This window comes from Rutilus rutilus, assembly GCF_951802725.1.
Source record: "Rutilus rutilus genome assembly, chromosome: 1".
In the NCBI taxonomy this organism is placed as follows: Eukaryota; Metazoa; Chordata; class Actinopteri; order Cypriniformes; family Leuciscidae; genus Rutilus; species Rutilus rutilus.
The window spans coordinates 39,642,349-39,661,033 of record NC_140209.1 but is presented as its reverse complement, the minus strand read 5'-3'; the positions used below and the strand labels follow the sequence as shown (position 1 = coordinate 39,661,033).

At 38.6% G+C, this 18,685-nt stretch overlaps 2 protein-coding genes across 10 annotated transcripts in view; one reads left to right on the top strand and one right to left on the bottom strand.

Annotated features, from left to right (window-relative positions):
* The first annotated feature begins 132 nt into the window (after positions 1 to 132).
* On the top strand, positions 133 to 14,676 carry traf7 (TNF receptor-associated factor 7). The gene is made up of 21 exons (XM_084434464.1): positions 133 to 295; positions 1,320 to 1,452; positions 1,550 to 1,607; positions 1,955 to 2,040; positions 5,155 to 5,271; positions 5,410 to 5,502; positions 5,773 to 5,806; positions 6,639 to 6,822; positions 6,932 to 7,066; positions 7,177 to 7,394; positions 7,485 to 7,558; positions 7,654 to 7,702; positions 7,780 to 7,907; positions 8,004 to 8,086; positions 8,276 to 8,315; positions 9,567 to 9,683; positions 10,085 to 10,207; positions 11,289 to 11,408; positions 11,525 to 11,656; positions 11,738 to 11,857; positions 13,083 to 14,676. The coding sequence occupies exons 3-21, from the start codon at positions 1,556 to 1,558 to the stop codon at positions 13,095 to 13,097; spliced, it is 1,920 nt and encodes a 639-aa protein (XP_084290590.1). The 5' UTR covers positions 133 to 295; positions 1,320 to 1,452; positions 1,550 to 1,555; the 3' UTR covers positions 13,098 to 14,676.
* Positions 14,677 to 14,954: 278 nt separating this feature from the next.
* Positions 14,955 to 18,685, bottom strand: part of caskin1 (CASK interacting protein 1) — a 113,598-nt gene continuing 109,867 nt past the window's right edge. For all 9 annotated transcript variants that reach the window (XM_084434389.1, XM_084434391.1, XM_084434386.1 and 6 more), the window contains one exon: positions 14,955 to 18,178. In XM_084434389.1, the coding sequence (XP_084290515.1) occupies positions 18,082 to 18,178 (97 nt within the window). In that variant the 3' untranslated portion in view covers positions 14,955 to 18,081. The remainder of the gene's footprint in view (positions 18,179 to 18,685) is intronic.

Sequence of the window (18,685 nt, the reverse complement as noted above, 5' to 3'; positions counted from 1 at the left end):
TGCAGAATTCAAAAGATTCGACTCACTAAGATGAATCATTATGAAACTATAGTAAATGGTTGACGTTAAACTCTTAAAGTGTCTTGAAAAATACCCAATAAAAATCATGATTCAACCATATTGTTCTGATCGTCTTCTTGAATATTCCAGGAACTTGTTGTTGTCTCAATTCCCGACAATGAAGTGTATTTGCTCTTCCGCAATACATTTCCCACAATCCCTTGGTGTGTGAGCCTGGGCGTGTGAGAGAAAGATTAAAATTGGACCATCTGCAGACTTTGATTTAGCATCAATGGTGAGAACCTACATTGTTTGTCTAAATAGACATGCGATATGTATCTTGTCAGCTTGTCTGTTCTATAGCAGAGCTAGAGGTCTATCTTACTACATTTCGTAAAGCTAAATCCGATGTTTTATTAAAGCTGTTCGAAAAACCAACTTCGTCAGCTAGCCAACACAGCTAGCCAGCTCACTTTAGGTGAATCACTAGTACATCATCAAACGTACGTGCTTGCTTGTCTTTTAACATGTTTGCTGTTGTTAATATAGTGTAATAAACATATTATGTGTTTTATTACCGTTTAATCCGATGCTTAAAATACATTGTCCCATTTTTCGCAATCACCCGCTAACAAAATCTTGGCTGTGAATCAAAACATAGTTAACGTTAGCTGTCTAGTTTAACAGCATTTTTTGTGATCACACCATTCTGTATATCACCATTTTTTAGACATAACGAAAACTAAAGCATTAATGTTGTGTCAGTTGTCATTTCTGTTCTGCTAACATAAGTTACAGCCTCCGTCATTGTTTATTTTGACAGATGAAACGCTGTGTTGTCGGGAAATGTGTGATTGTCTTCACAGCTTGATATATATATATATATATATATACACACACACATATAATAACAAGAGTGAACATCACAGTTTCGAGAATCGGTAGTTGACGGAAAAGTGTCTATGAATACTTGCATTTTAAAATAATGTCAAAATAATATATTGTAAGATGTATATCTTAGGTTCTCTAACTTACCAGGTCACCATTTCTTTAACGTTTTTCACCATTTGAATCACATTTAACTACTAGTTTATTTTAAATGATCCTGATTCCTGTGGGTTGATTTTTTTTTGATTTTTTATATATAATATAGTTATTCCATGTAGTATCTAGGCCTAAATTGCAAAAATGAGCACAGTGCTGTTTCCAATAGTATTAGAAGTAGTAAAGCATATCACAGACATGCCTATGTACCATAATATCTTGTTTCATAACATAATATATGTAATAATATGATATTTTTTCCCTTTCATCTACAGGCTGCAGCAGATCTTTTCCACAGGGCTTTGCTGTATTATGAGCTGTAGTAAACCGTCACGCTTCGATTGATTCTCAGAAGGATCTGTGGCAGGTGCCACTATCACTGTACCCTCACCTGATATCAGCAAACGGGTAAAAGTGTGACCTGTACTTGCGTTTATTGAGTTATGTGAAGACTTCAGTGGCAAAAAATCTCATTGTTTTCTTCTTTCATAATCTTTCTATGCAGACCAAAATGGAAGCTAGTTTTGGATCCACGTTTCCAGCAGTCCCTCAAGTAGCAAAAGGTCAGCATTACCTTTTGGACTACTTGGAGTCAGATTAAAGGCATTTAAAAACAAAAATAGTGCACAAAAAAAAAAGAAGACAAACATTTTAAGTGGTCCTCAGGGAAACAAAATATTAAAAAATTATGTATGGTACAGCCGTTTAAAAATTACAAAAATAAAATAAAATAAAGATGATCAAGTTGACTTACATTTACATTTTGAGTGTCGTACCTCAAACCACTATGAAACTAATTACCGGTGTTAGAAATTACCTAGATCAGCATTGATTGGACAGAAATCCATGTGAGCATTTGCCCAGCAACAAGGTTCAGTCAGTCGCTTGTAACTGTGCGCTTTCTTTTCAGCGGAAACCAATTACAAACAGCATCGTAGAACCCCTTCAACCTCCAGCACTCTGACCTACTCGCCTCGTGACGACGATGATGGCATGGTAATCACAACGCCGTCTCTTTTCAAAACAGCCAATCACATTTGCATATTGAGGAATGGAAATCAAAACCCTCTCAATTTTGTCATTGCTGATGTGCGTCACAGTGGGCTTTTGGGTTAGCTGATTTACTGTTTGGGCAGTTCTTAGTTTTTGATAAAGGCATTTCTTTTCTGATTGTTTTTAGACTGTTTATGAGTGGCTATGTATATTGTTTAGTTTTTCCCAGACACCACAGTGTTGTTCTTCCACCAAATGTAAGTGAATCAGAAGACATTGAGGTGCTCTCCTCTTTTCAATCGTTTTGCACATTCACAGGAAAGCTCTCCAATTTATGAGTAGCGGGAAGTAGTTAAATCAGATTTTTTTTGTTAAGGACCATATCCAGTATCAAAACCTGTTGTTTGTTGTACAAAAAATGTTTTAGTACTGATGATTTTGGTAACACATCTTACTTTGTAGAGTGGAATTTTGGAAAGAGCTTTTGTAATGCCAAGGTGTGTATTCCAGAAAGCAGGGTTAACTTAATGTCACATTACTCCCGGTTGATTAACCCAAACCTTTCTTGCGATTATCGGTTCCAAAAATGCAACCATGAGTAAGTTCTGTAAACTCAGAGCATGTTCATGGGGAAAACACAAACGCTGCGTCCGAAATCGCATATGGAGTAGGTAGCCTACTACATTTGAATTAGAATGTATGGTGCGTTCAAGTCCTCCTGGGAAGTTCATATTTACGAGATAGGAAGTCGTGTTTACGACGGCAGGTGAGTTCAAATCACTTTTGTCGGAGTAAGATGGCTGTGTACTTTGTCTCAATTAATTACACAAAAATACAGCAAGGTTCTTAAACTCTACTTCTAGAAAATGAAGAACAAAGAAATGTGCATCAGGTGTGTTTTGCTTTTTTATGTTTTAAATTAATTTATGAAACCACTGTAAACTTTATCGTTACATATTATGCTATCATATTTTGTGCAGGCAATTATCTTACTTCGTTGTAAATAGAAAAGCCTGACAATGTCACAGCTAAATACCTTTAAGTATTGTGGTATTCTGCCATGTTTCTCACTCGTAAAGATCAGGGCTTAATGAAAATCCCGAGCTTCCCACTCGTATTTAAGAGTTGAACGATCTTTACGACGTGACTTGAATGCACCAATACTTTGCGACCTTTAAAAAGGTATGTTCTTCTATATAGTATGAATATGGGTAATTATATGAATGCAATTCGGATGTACTACATTCAGCATGTTGTTACGGTCACTTGACCTACCAGCATCAGTTCAGCATCAGCGCTTCTCTTCCATTCATAAATCCTCTCCCATGGCCCCATGGGAGAGTAGAGTGTCTATCAAAGGCATTCTTCAGAATCACGGCAAGTAGTAGGTCATCCGGTGACTTTTCACCTATTAATACTATGTATTCATACATATTCTTTTGCCGTACTGTTTTTCGCATATGATACAGTAGGGAAGTATTCGATTTTTGGACACAGCGAAAGACTTTCTCAACAGTGCACCGAATCCATGAGTCACCATGGGAGCGGATGCTAAGGGATTCATGCCTTACTACTTTTTTTGTTTAATAGCAGTTTACATTATTAGTGCATATTGCCACCTACAATTGCAGTTGTTGTGCAATTATTTTAAAATCTTTTATCTTCTAACTTTTAATCAGGTTTTGCCAACACAAATTAAATTGATTGTTGCTAAATATTAAAATTATATATTAGAATTGTTTTTTGCTAAATATAAAAAAAAAGAATTTAAATACATATATTAAAAAAAGGCTTGCACAGATAATATGGTTGTATATAGGTTTTTTTTATGTTTAGCCATTTTACTTTCTATTCTACTTTTTTTGTGAGATGAGATGTCCGTTTCTTATAAAAAATAAAAAAAAGAACCTGTTGAATGCAGATCCATGATGTGTGAGATGACAATAAAATAAATAGATAAAGAAATAAAATAATCGTTGCTTTGTTATAATAGTGCTTTATAATTTTAGAAAAAATATAACTATATAATATTGTGCAAATACAGTGCTATGCATAAGTTTAGACACCCATACTAAAGTTGACTAAAAAGAGGAATAAAAAATCATCTTTTGGAAACTGAACTTAATGCCTTAATTTAAAAAATTAGGAAAAATCCAACCTTTAAGGACACCAATTTTCTTTGTGAATGAATAATGCATCGTAAATAAATAAATGTTCTTCCTTAAAATACAGGGTGCATAAGTCTGGACACCCCTATGTTAAATTCCCATAGAGGCAGGCAGATTTTTATTTTTAAAGGTCAGTTACTTCATGGATCCAGGATACTATGCATCCTGATAAAGTTCCCTTGGCCTTTGGAATTAAAATAGCCCCACATCATCACATAGCCTTCACCATACCTAGAGATTGGCATGGTTTTATTTCAGTTAGCCTAATAGCTGGTTTGATTTGCATTGAGAGATGATCTTATGGAAAGTACCCCATGCCAATCTCTAGGTATGGTGAAGGCTATGTGATGATGTGGGGCTATTTTAATTCCAAAGGCCAAGGGAACTTTATCAGGATGCATAGTATCCTAAAAAAAAAATTAAAAAAAAATACTTAAAAATAAAAATCTGCCTGCCTCTATGGGAATTTAACATAGGGGTGTCCAAACTTATGCACCCTGTATTTTAAGGAAGAACATTTATTTATTTACGATACATTATTCATTCACAAAGAAAATTGGTGTCCTTAAAGGTTGGATTTTTCCAATTTTTTTTAATTAAGGCATTAAGTTCAATTTCCAAAAGATGATTTTTTTATTCCTCTTTTTAGTCAACTTTAGTATGGGTGTCTAAACTTATGCATAGCACTGTATCTGTCACGGCCACTGAAGCCTCATCAATAGGGCATGTATATATATGTAATACTTCTCCGGAGGAGGTTATGTTCAGAGAATAAGTTGCTTTGGCTACTTGTATACCCTGTAAGTCTCACCTCAGTTTTTGGAAGTTACGGTAATCTTTTTACTTATCTGTACACTTACCCGGATGCGTCACATAATCTGCTTTCTGGAATACCTTCCAGATGTCATTCAAAAAAATAAAAACAAATAAACTGACTCTGTCCCTGCAGCCGCCCATCAGCACCCCTCGTCGCTCAGACTCTGCCATCTCGATTCGCTCCCTGCACTCCGAGTCCAACATGTCATTGCGCTCCACCTTTTCCCTGCACGAGGAAGAGGAAGACACAGTGAGTGTCAGCAATCTTCTGTTTCCTTTTCACATGTTGATCTAGCGTGGTGACGCGAAAGGCTGACAGACATGCACCTTTGCTCAGCAGGAGATTGACTTTCTCTCTCTCTCGCCCTTGCTCTCTTTTCTTACCCAGGAGCCGCAGGTGTTTGCAGAGCAGCCCTCAGTTAAGCTTTGTTGCCAGCTGTGCTGCAGCGTGTTCAAGGACCCCGTCATCACGACCTGCGGAGTGAGTCAGCCAGCCGTCCCCTCACCTCTCCCTCAGGATAGGGCTGTCGTTCATGATCTGGTTTCAGGCCATGTATTGATTTCCTGTTTGGGCCGTGAACAGCACGCCTCATTGACCCGTTTCCTACAGCACTGTCAGGCTGTTGAACACCAAAATACAAGTGTCTGTTGAGAGATAAATTACACTTAAAATAGCTGAGTAGATGAAAAAGTAAAATTCAGCTCTTATTCACTCTCATTGTGCTCTCCTCCTCTTCCTCTGTCACCTCAGCACACATTCTGCAGGCGATGTGCCTTGACCTCAGGTAAGCATAGCATTTTTATTCTACGCATTTGTCTTGCTTTCACCTTTCTCATGATGACTGTTAGTACAGAGAGGGCTCAACACAATTTCCACAATCAGAATTAAAAATGACAGTTGGCTAGTACCTTTATTAGGAAACTTAACATCAGTTGAATGAACAATAGTTAGTTGAAGAGAAGAGGTGCGCTGATGTGAGCGATTCAAACAAAAGGCGTAACTAGGAGTGTCGTAATATGATTCATTCATTGATGTGATTCATTGCCAAAAGAGAGAAAACACAAAATAAATAATCATGTATTGAAAATGTAATATTGTAACTGTCTACAACATTATACAAACTGTCTACTACAGAAAGTATTTGTTATTCACAATATTTATTTCCATCTAGAATTTTTGTGAGGTTAATAATTTTATGGTCACAGAGACAAAAATATAAATTTGCAACATGAAAAATAATGCAAAATACCTTTACATAGCTGATAAGAAATGTTAACGTCAGGTTTTATTTTCTTTTTAATACATTTGCAAAGTTATCATAAATCTGTTTATGCTTTGCCATTAATCAAGCATGGAGTGCAGATTGATGTTAATTTTTTTTTAGAGCATTTTAGCATAGGGCTGCAAGATAAAATGTGCAAAAATAAGGGGTCTAAATTCTTTCTGAAGTTTATCTGAATATTTATGTACAATTTCTAAATTTAGTGGCCTTAAGTTACGAGTGCAGGTCTCTATCTCTGTTCCTGTTTCATTTCCTTTCTATGCTGCCATTTCACGCTCTTGTTTTCAACATAGGGTAACTATTTTGTTTTGCCAATAACCTTGTGGTTCCACAGATAAATGCCCTGTGGACAACTCCAAGCTAACAGTGGTAGTGAATAACATAGCGGTGGCTGAGCAAATTGGTGAGCTTTTCATCCACTGCAAGTACGGCTGTCGGCCAGCTGCCTCAGGCAAGCCCGGTGCCTTTGAGGTTGACCCACTTGGCTGTCCTTTCACCATCAAGCTCAGCACCAGGAAGTGAGTATGCAGGTTCATTTCTTTTCACAATGTCAGCTTTTGATTTCTGTTTTTGTGACATAGTTATGCAAAGGGGTTTTAATTACACTGTATTGTGTGTTTGTGGCAGAGATCATGAAGTAAGCTGTGACTACAGACCTGTTCGCTGTCCCAACAACCCCAACTGCCCTCCACTGCTCACCATGAACCTGGAAGCCCATCTGAAAGAGTGTGAACACATCAAGTGTCCTCATTCTAAATATGGGTATGGAAGTTTGAAAAGGCTAACATTCTTTCCTTCAGTTCCATAGATGATGTTACACATAACAAGGAAATTAAACAGCATTGAATTTACCACTGCCGACTTTTCTCCAGTTGCACCTTTATTGGGAATCAGGATACATATGAGACGCACCTGGAGGTGTGTAAGTTCGAGGGGCTGAAGGAGTTTCTCCAGCAGACGGATGACAGATTCCATGAGATGCAGGTGACTCTGGCGCAGAAGGACCAGGACATCTCGTTCCTGCGCTCCATGCTGGGCAAACTCTCTGAGAAACTAGACCAGCTGGAGAAGAACTTGGAGCTCAAGTTCGGTGAGGAAACAAAGCTAATTCTTAACCTCTTAACTGTTTTTAAGCCAAAAGTGGTCAAATTGTTGTTGTTTTCTTGTGCTAATGTGGCAGATGTGCTGGATGAGAATCAGAGCAAGCTCAGTGAAGATCTGATGGAGTTCCGACGAGATGCTTCCATGCTGAATGTTGGTCTATTTTCGCTCTGGTTTTACCAAATTGAGACGTACAGTTTTGGTGTTCCAGTATTAAGAGCTTTCTAACTCATCCCTTCTTTTTGCAGGATGAACTGTCCCACATCAATGCCAGGCTCAATATGGGTATACTGGGCTGTGAGTGTCTCGTTCTCATTTATACTCCTGATTTCTGTGAATATAATCATCATCTGACTGTATGAAATGTTTTGCAGCCTATGACCCGCAGCAGATCTTCAAATGCAAGGGTACATTTGTGGGCCACCAGGGTCCGGTGTGGTGTCTGTGTGTGTATTCTACCGGTGATCTTCTCTTTAGTGGGTCATCAGATAAGTCCATCAAGGTAATTCCTCCACCTGCCATCAGCAAGCTGTCCCTTTGGTTTCTGAGGATCCCTCTTCAACCAGATAAATCTTCTGTACTTCTCTGCTCAACATAGGTTTGGGACACATGCACCACATACAAGTGCCAGAAGACCCTAGAGGGCCATGATGGCATAGTGTTGGCATTGTGCATTCAGGGGTAAGTATTTGGAGGATTTGGAGGAATACATAATCTTTCATCGAAATCTGAAACGACTTTTCCTTGCCAGTCAGTGCAGTGTATTAAATGTTACAACTAGAAATAAAAATGGACCATTTTTGCAAATGTTTCATGATGGCTTGAAGTGGACAGGAGATCTTATATATTCTTTTCTCCTTTCTGCTGCAGGAACAAGCTGTACAGTGGCTCAGCAGATTGCACGATCATTGTGAGTGTTCCTGAAATGCATATTTCATTTCATATCAGGCCTGTTCATGACTAGGGATGTGCGCAACGACTAATTTCATTAAAGGGTTGGGGATTAGACTAGTCGACTAGTCTGTTTCAAAATTTCAGTTTAAACGTTAAAGGGATAGTTCACCCAAAAATGGATTACTCACCCTCATGTTGTTCCAACCCCGTAAGACTTTCGTTCATCTTCGGAACACAAATTAAGTTATTTTTGGTGAAATCTGAGAGCTGGCTCACTCCTTCATAGGCTGCTAAGTAATTGCATCTGCCGGCCCAGAAAAGTTAGTAAAGACATCGTTAAAATAGTCCAAGTGACTACAGTGACTCAACCTTAAGTTTATCAAGCGACGAGAATACTTTTTATGCGCAAAAAACAACAAAAATAACGACTTTATTCAACTATTCATTTTCTTCTCTGTGGGCCTCTGAGTGAGTTCACCTAGTGTAACAGCGCAGCGCTTCTGGGTTGAACGTCAGAGCGTAGGCTCACTATTGGCCAGCATCACACACATTACCAGCGTCGGCCAATATACAACCCAGAAGCGCTGCACTGTTACACTACGTCAACAGCTTAGGAGAATAACATGGAAGAGAAGAGATGGTTGAATAAAGTCGTTATTTTAGTTTTTTTTGCGCACAAAAAGTATTCTCGTCACTTGATAAACTTAAGGTTGAGCCACTGTAGCCACTTGGACTATTTAAAAAATGTTTAGGCAAAATCGCATGAAAAGCTTGATTTGTGCTGACAACTATAAATTATTTAAGTGTATTTTCTTTGTTAGGGTGTTGATATTGCAACTGTTCAAGTGTCAAGTAACTTTCATTCATAATGTTTCTCCTTTATTCCGATATAACATTTCATACTGTTTTGTCTCTCATACCCGGTAGTAGCAAGCAGCATAGAAGAAAACGGAGAAGTTTTGTGTAGGCTTTCAAAAAAACTCCCTTCACTTTGCTCAGCTTCCGAGAGGGCAAAATGTGTCAGAGAGAAAAGAAAATCTGTTTTCTGCTCCAGAGATACACTTTTTAAAATGTTCTTTTTAAAATGTAACATTAACATGACAGTAATTTAATTTTATGTGTATAAAAAATATAAAGCAAACCATTAAATGTGCAACAAAAAAAAAGTAAACGACTAGTATTTCCAAGTCAACTAGCAGCAGCAGACTAGTCTGGCACATCCCTGTCCATGTGAATCTAATGCAGATATGCACTTGCTCTTCCTCAGGTTTGGGATATCCAGACCCTGCAGAAAGTGAACACTATCCGGGCACATGACAACCCTGTGTGCACTCTGGTGTCCTCTCACAACATGCTCTTCAGCGGCTCTCTCAAAGCCATTAAGGTCAGTGGTGCCTGCTGAAGAAAAGATGTGCGTGTCTGCAGACACGAGCCCGATCAAGCAGCTAATATTGAGCTTTATTCTGCCCCATTTGCTGATGTGCACGTTAGCTGTGTACGGTTTTCTTAAAGTGATGTGGAGATACGATCGGTGCTCCAGCAGAGAAGAGAAAAGCACTGACTTGGGTTACTGAGGCACGAGTGGAGCAGAATTAGGTCCACTTGGCTCTGAGAGCTCGTCTGAAGAGCTCACGCTGTGCTAATATCACCATGGTGATGTGTGGGAGGAATGTGGGGGTGGAGGCTTAACCGTAGAATGATCTCATCTCTCTGGGACTTTCCAGTTTGCCAATTCTGGATGTTCTTTAAGTGTTGAAACATCTTTCTTTCTCTCTCTCTCTGTAGGTGTGGGATATTGTGGGCACTGAGCTGAAGCTAAAGAAGGAATTGACTGGCTTGAATCACTGGGTTCGAGCTCTGGTTGCTTCTCAGAATCATCTGTACAGTGGATCTTATCAAACCATAAAGGTTAGAAGTGTTAAACTTTGAACTGCTTAAATAGAAAACAGCTCTGTCAGTTGCTTCAGGAACGCCCAGTCCATATAATAAAGGATGATATGCAGGTTGATTAATTATATGGTCAGTTTTGACAGAAATCCTTGCAGAATCCGTAAGATCTGAAAGATGTAAAAACAAAAGTAGGGCTGTACACTTAATCAAATCGAGATCTGGACTAGTTCCTGTAAATATTAAATTAAGTATTACTGTGCGACTTTTTGTCATGATTTGACCATTTAGAAACAATTTATGAGACAGTTGGTGGTTTCAAATATGAAATTTAATTAAAAGCTTGGGAGAATTTGATGTTTCTCTATTTAGAGAGATAGAAACGGCACTTGCTTGACTGAAACAGCTGCCCGAGAGGCGGTTCAAAGATGGCCGCCGAGTGAAATGACTTGCCTTAAACGGACCTATTGTACAGTAGAATGTGCTGTATGTTTTATTAATTCAATGGATTAGACACTTTTGTATTACTCAAATTGTTCAAATTGCTCAAAAAGTTCAGATTGGAAGTTGTTCTCATGAATTCCTTTAGTGTTCAGTCTAACTGGTAAAAACGAGAGCAGCTCTCCGAGTTGTTTTTAAAACAGATAAGACCGATAAACCCGAGCTGCTTGTCTCAAGTTGTCTAATTATGGCTCCAGAGATTGCAGGCAGGAAGCAGACTACAGGCAAATGCTCACAAAGAGAAAGAATGAACACAAACACGCTACTATAGAATACAACAGTGATCAAAGTTTAAGTCTTTAAGTTGTTTTAAATTGAGAGTCCGACTCATTTATTCCCCTGCTCCACTGAGTGGGTGGCTGTTGAGCTTTTTTGGCACTCTTCTCGTCTTCTTGGTAACAGTGAGTTCTCTGATTGGTTGATCCATGGAGAATCTCTCTACAGGATTATGAGTAGTGTAGTTCTCCACTAGTCATTTATTTTTAATTTTTTTATGAATCTGAACACGTTCTTTAACATATCATGCAAAACTTGCATACTATCTAGAGTGAATAAATGAAATGGATTTTTGTGAAATGGTCTGTATGCTCTTTCCCCTCAGATCTGGGACATCCGTTCTCTGGAGTGTGTGCATGTGCTCCAGACCTCTGGAGGCAGTGTGTACTCCATTGCAGTCACCAACCACCATATAGTTTGTGGCACCTATGAGAACCTCATTCATGTAAGAAGTATTAATGTCTACGCTTTGCAGGGCTTTACATATGAGAGTAATGGACAACCTGGAAATGTCAGGACATTTTTAACATTGCGATTTCTGATACTTCCCATATGAAATAGGTTTGGGACATTGAGTCCAAAGAACAGGTGCGGACGCTTACGGGCCACGTGGGCACAGTGTACGCCCTAGCCGTCATCTCCACCCCTGATCAGACCAAAGTGTTTAGTGCCTCCTATGATCGCTCTCTCAGGGTAAGGACAAGGCTTGGGTATGGGATGTGAAATGGGGGGATATGTGAAACCTCTAATGCATTGATTGTTTTACCTGTGCAGGTGTGGAGCATGGACAACATGATCTGCACCCAGACTCTGCTGCGGCACCAGGGCAGTGTGACGGCGCTCGCTGTATCCAGAGGAAGACTGTTCTCTGGAGCTGTAGACAGCACAGTGAAGGTCAGAGGCTCTTACAACCAGTTTTGGGATGCAGCTTTGAAACCGTAGCTTGCCAAGTCTGACAGCATTTAAATGTAATGCTATAAATACAACTAAAAAAATAGACTCTATAAAAAAAGTAATGAACAGCAGTTTTTGTCTCAATATATTTTATAAATACGTGGATTAGGGCTGTCACTAACGATTCTTTTGGTAATCGAGTAATCTGCCAATTAATCGAGTAAGCGGATAGAAAAATAGACCTAAGCAAAGACTAAATTACTTAAAATACATATATAAAACCAATGAGGCAATAATATTTGGTTCAAATAAAGTATCAAAAGCAAGAAATCATATGATTTTTTTTTAGAACAACACTGTTAAAATACATAATATACATATTATTAACAATCATCTTATGTACATTATGTATAGCACTTTACAACAGATCAAATCCTCGTTTAATATTGTCCAAATGACATTTAATTCAAATGTTATATTATAACATATAAATATTTGGCCAATTCTTTAACTCTAACTTTTATTTTGAAATTGCGATGAACAGTTTGGATATTTAGAAACATACTGATGTATTCTCCTGTGTTGGCGTAGGTTTTTAAATAATTTACCTTACAAATCTGATGAAATGGCACACATTGCGTTACAAGCAACCCAAACTCACAGCATATGCAGAGATGCGCATGTAAATGATAACAGTTGATGTGGAGCAGCATTTACGTGAACAAAGCCGCTCTGAGATGCATGTAACCTACAAGCATGTAAATAAGTAAAGCACATATATATATATATATTAAACCCACAGGGCATGTTTATTGAATTGAATCGCATCCTTTGTGAATTCACAATAGCACTATGCTACAGTATGGTTTTAACACATCGTGCAGCCTTAGAAACGATCTAATAATGCAGTTTCAGGTATTTTTCCGGTTACTCGACACTGTTAAATTGCAATCGAGGACTTTTTAAAATCAAGGGCTCAAATTTAATCGCGGAATCGTGACAGCCCTTACGTGGATTGTTGTTGTTAAAGAATTAATCGGACTTGATTATTTCATCAGTTACTTTTGATGACACTACACCATTACTCAAAGACGATTGCTATTGCTATTTTAAAAGCAGCTGAGCAACACTGTTTACACCATTCCTTGAACCATTTTCTACTGGCATGAGATCCGTATATATCTGTATATGAGCACTAACAGTGGATTCTGTTTCCTTTCCTCAGGTGTGGACATGCTAAACATGACCTCTGAGCATTATTAGTTATTATTACAAATCCCATGAAACTCAGAACCAACATGAACTCTGATGCTCAGACTTATATACGAGTATGAATAATATTATTCAAGAGAACATTGCAGCGTACATCGGACGGGAAATGTTTTTATTTTTGACCCTGTGAACCCGGGCATCTGTCCCGTGTGAACTTTGCAGTAAAATGTCGTCTGGGTTTATTTGCTGGATGGATGGTGCTTGTTTGCTTTCCACATACCGGACGCATTTCGACAGCAAACAGAACCTCCAAACCTGCAGTCTTTAGTAACACCCAGCCAACACTGAGCAACACTGTATTTTATAACGCTTTCCTACAAAAGTATGATTTAGATTTGGTAAGACTTCAACCTGATTCCAAATGAAGCTGAATCCAGTCCAAGGTCATGTTCCCAGGAGACCACGGAAATGTTGCGATGACCGTTGAACCTTGTGAGTCACAGTCTCATGACTAAGTGAGTGCCTAAGCTTCAGTCTGATGCCAGTGGAGATGCATGGAGTGACCATCATCCCAGGGCTGAATGAAGACCTACACTAAACCAACTTGGGCCTGAAACAGCAGAGCATTGACAACACGGTGCCCATGTTTTTATTTCCGATTTGACAGTGCCAACTGAACGCCCAGAACTGCTCAGATATTTTCTAACTGCCTGTTGACTGATGTGAAACCTTTGTATGACGGTGTAATGACCTAATCATCCATCTTGCTTGTGTAAATACTGCAATGTTTCCTTACCAAAGGATTTCCTTACTAAATCATTTTGTACAGAAAGTTCAAATGTAAGGCACTTAATTCATTATCACTGAGCATCCCAGGATAACTTTGAAGGAACAATGAGGTGAACGGAGGGGAACACAATCTCGCGTTCAGTGTGAGGTTGAGTTCCTCTCAGCTTAAAGTGACAGTTCACCCAAAAAAGAAAAATGAAACTGTTCCAAACCTCTGACATTTTCTTTTATTGAATATAGATATGATATCTTAGATGAAATTTGAGAAAATTTTGACGTTTTTCCCCATACAAGTTAATGGGCACCAAAACTTGTCCAAATATCTTTGTTCCAAAGAAGCGAGTAAATTGATTGAAATTTCATTTTTCGGTGAACTATCCCTTTAATTCGAAGCGTACTAGCTAAGTCAATGCTAAATTAAGACAAAAGGCTTAAAAACAGCTGCTATTTTGGATATACAGTGCCTTTTAGTGGCATGGAGCTACTCAATCCAGCTCCACACAAATAGGACAATTATGGAAGTAATGAACCGATTTCAGCAGTGTTGTTCCCATATTTTTCCCCCCATTAAGCTTATGACAGGATGTGATGTTAAAAATGTTCAAATGCAAACTATCATAAGTTTCTTGTACAAAATACATAAGAGAGATTTTTAATGCTTGTATTGAGTGTACATGAGTCTTTTATATTCAGTCGCTATCTTTAATTCACACATAACGTGCCGTTGACTCCCTCTAGTGTCCTTAATACATATTCGGTTATATAAAATAAATCTGTGAAGGGTTGTATTACCCTTTGGTACCAGCTTGTAATTTAAATTTTTTTTTTTTTTTTTTTTTGACAAGTGCTCAGTATTATATACGTGAATTAATGAAGCACTGGTGTTAAGCAGTTTCCAGCTGGCCTCGTTGGTTTTCAGTAATTGGACGGCTATGAGAGTGTTTGTATATAATGTTTATTTAGAGCAGGTGGCTGTTGATGCAGTCACTGCAAGCACACCACTGTTCCCAATGCCAGTCACAGCAGGTATCATACAAGTCAATGGCAGAACATCAACACAATATACAGCCTGCACACACTGAGCAGTGCAGATTTCTTTTCTTTTTTTTTAATGTCTCTGCAAATAGGATGGAATTGAAAACAGCTTTCATTATTAAATAACATCTTGCACCAACAACAAGTCTGACTTCAGTGTTTTCAGAATTTCAATATTTTTCATTGTTTTTTTTGTTTTGTTTTTTTCTTCTCTGGTATTAAAAAAAGAAGCAAACATGACAATAAGAAACTGACAGAAATGAGAACTTTAAAGTGGAGAAATCAAGTTTAAAAAAGGATGATTTCACAGTGACAAACATCCAGCTATATACACAGAAGTGGGGACAGGGTTGTAACTACTCAATTAACACTAGATTGACACCCAGTCCTTTGAAGTGATAGGCATGATAAAGCTTTTATTAAAGCCATTCCCATGCCAGACATCTTGCACTCTGTCCACAGAGCAGACCACAACAAAGAGGGATATAATTCTGAACATCTGGTGGACGAAAGCTGAGACCGGCCACGTATCCCCTACACATTGTTCAAACATGAAAGACAAAATGAAAAGAACTAAAGCAAGGCACATACATGTTTTAAAAAAACGTAACATTGCATAATATACAACTTATTTCATCTGAAGACATGGCAGTCAAAAAACTTATCACAAAAAGTTACCTTAAAAAAGAAAACTGGAGTTCTAAAAAAATGACCATTTACAATTCATTTAAAACTCTTTGAGCCAAGAAGACACTTCTGTCTCAAATATTTGCAGTTTCATCAACAAGCCCTCTTGATGCTGCATCATTAAATACTTTTTGAAAACATCTATAATAATCTCTGTTAATAACTTAAATATTACAAATATTCTTTTTTTTTTGAGAACCGGGGAAGGGATTAAGTATATATGGAGCTACTGAAAGTGTGTAAAGCATTGTGGGACCTACACAACTATTTTTCTCGCTCATTTTCCCCTTCCTTTGGGCCCTTTCTTAAATTGCATTTAAGATCGTTTTGATACTGTGACGATTCTAATAATGAGCAGGCAGATTGTCATGGCAACAAAGATGGTTAAGTAATGAGAGACTGTGAGTTTGCTGGCAATGAGATAATGACATTCAGAGGCTTGCAAGAGGTTTGGTGCTGTCATAACAGCAAACTGTGCCCTCACCATGAATGAGTGAACATGGCATCTGGAAACATCTCATGTCCACAGAGACCAAACTGTAAAAGCATCACTCATTCTACCCTCAATATGTCCCTGTAAAAGTCACTTAATGTGAGTCTCAGTGAATATGTTTAACCTAGATACTGCTATGTTTTTCAGAATAAGTTATGGACCCAAGCTTAATTGCATCTTGGACTAGTGCTCTTACTTTGGTCATTAAGGAAATGTCTGTCTGGATGATACTGAGGGGAATGCAATACAAAGCAGGCACACCATGGTACATTCACACCCTTAAACAGCCACTGCGCAATGTGCTGAGATTAGACTGCATGCAGGCTTCCAGTGGAAACACACCTGTCCAAGCTCACTGACCAGGGGGTGGAAATGCTGAGCATCAAGCTTCATAAATGTTTGCAAAATCCTTGTTAGTTCACTACACTGTCAGTCCATAACACGTTACATGCATGTTACTTGTCGATTGCTGTTTTTATGCCACTCACACACACACACGTTTGCAACTTTCTCACTTTGTGCTTCCTGACGTCCCACCTTCCGAAAACCGCCAACCAACACTGGACCCGTGTACCTCGTTCTCACCTGTGTTTCTCAGGTCACTCGTGTAGTACAAGTCAACATGACTCTGTTTACTTTCTTAATGCACAATCCTGGTCTTGTTGTGAACAATTCATTGACACTTTATTCCTAAGAAAAATGAGTTTGTCTTAATCTTCACTTAAGGGCGCACAGGCTACTGCATAATGCTAATCAATAGCTAAATAGCTATTTTGGTATTCAGTACCTACTTTAAATTGCCAAAGAACAGAATCATTGTATATTTTCTAGCATTTGCTGTATGGCCTGGAAATGCATTACATCATGGAAGTAAAATGGCTATTCACTTTGACTTCAAGGCCTACACTGTGTATCCCCTTTCTGCAGATGACTTAAGCATAGAGATGTCCAAGGATGAGGTCACGCCTCGCCAAATCAGAGCACACAGGCCCCTCCCTTCCCACAAGGCAATGCCACGAACATGGACATCGGGCCTATCTCAGCTTGAACCTGTTTGCTTGTGTGTGTTAGCAGCACTGAGGTCACCTCTCACGTTAAGGCACACAGGACACTGCACATGATGAGGGCAAAGAAAAAGAGGGAAGGTGAAGGAAGAAGGCTGTGCAGGAGCAGGAATGTATGAGTTCACGCAGGCAAAAAGTATATGGAAACATAAAGGGTCACAGCAGCAGCACAGAGCGGGAGCCCAGAGCAAGCACAGAGCAGGGGGTGAAACAGCCACTTCAGTCACTACATTCAACACAGCCCACAATACTCTTCAGCAGAGCACAGCCAAACATACAAGATGTTTAAGCCAGCCTTATTTTTTGTTTTGTTTTAAAACTTCATTATAGTCATAGAAAAATCCACATATCTGTCATCAAACTTTATAGATTTCTTAATGTTTCAACACTGTATGTACCATTGAACATGAAATAAAAACATAAAATATTTATATTTTCATATATATATATATATATATATATAACTGTACTAATGCATGACTCTCACTATGAGATTTTTTTTCTTTATAGATACAAACTTTCCTCATGCTTACAATGTACACATACCATACTATTATTTCATATACAATTATTGTTTTCATATTATTATTTTACTACTCATTGCTCATGGTAGATAGAGATATTCCATGGACAGAGAGTTGAGCTTTATGTATTAAAACCCAACCTCTGCCTCTCCACCCTCTGCTCTGTCTTTGATGTTTAAAGCCCTGGATGGCCTTCTGCCCAGTTCTGAGGTACATCAACTCGGGTTTGTGCAAAACCAACTCGGAGGGAGAGAGGAGAGACGGGTGTTTCATGACAATGGGGAAGGAGCAGGAGAATAGGGGGTGAGAGGAGCAAGGGATGAGGACTAGAAAGGGGTAGGTGGGTATGTTGTTGGTCATTGTGCCCTTGTGCTCTCCCGGGGTCCTGAGGTTGTGCCACAGAGACACATGCTGTGCTCTTCACTCCAGCATGGCATCCAGCTGATCGGCCAGGTCATCGAACATGCTGCCGATGTCGTCTAGGATGCTCACTGTGCTCTTGTTTTCAGTCATTGAGCTGTGAATCAAAACACACACTTAAATATCTTTTAAAAATAAGAAAAAATGTAGCTGCAAGCAATAGTCGTGGGGTCAAAAAAGACATGCAAATTCAAAGGTTCCCCAGTGGTGAATTTAAAAGAGAATAAATTCAAAAGCTATGAACAGATCTACCTTTAGTTATCAAATTTGATCAGTTGGTGTCACTAAAGGTAGGTGGTTTCCTCAGGGTGTCTCAATGATAGATTGCGTCAATACACAGTAGCCTTGCCAATATAAAGCCTCTTCAATTGTTCAGCTTTTTCATGTTTAAATTGGCTAACATGTTACAGGCCGTTTTGAAAAGAAAAATAAATAATAATTACTATAGAGTTCTGGTACTCGCTGTATTCAGCACAATGGCGGAAAACTGCTTGAAGTCTGTTTCTTAATAACCACAGATGTAGACTCAAAACTGCTGAATTGATTTGAAGGACTTGAATTATATTTGTAACTACTTGAAAATAAATATTAACCTCAGACTAGA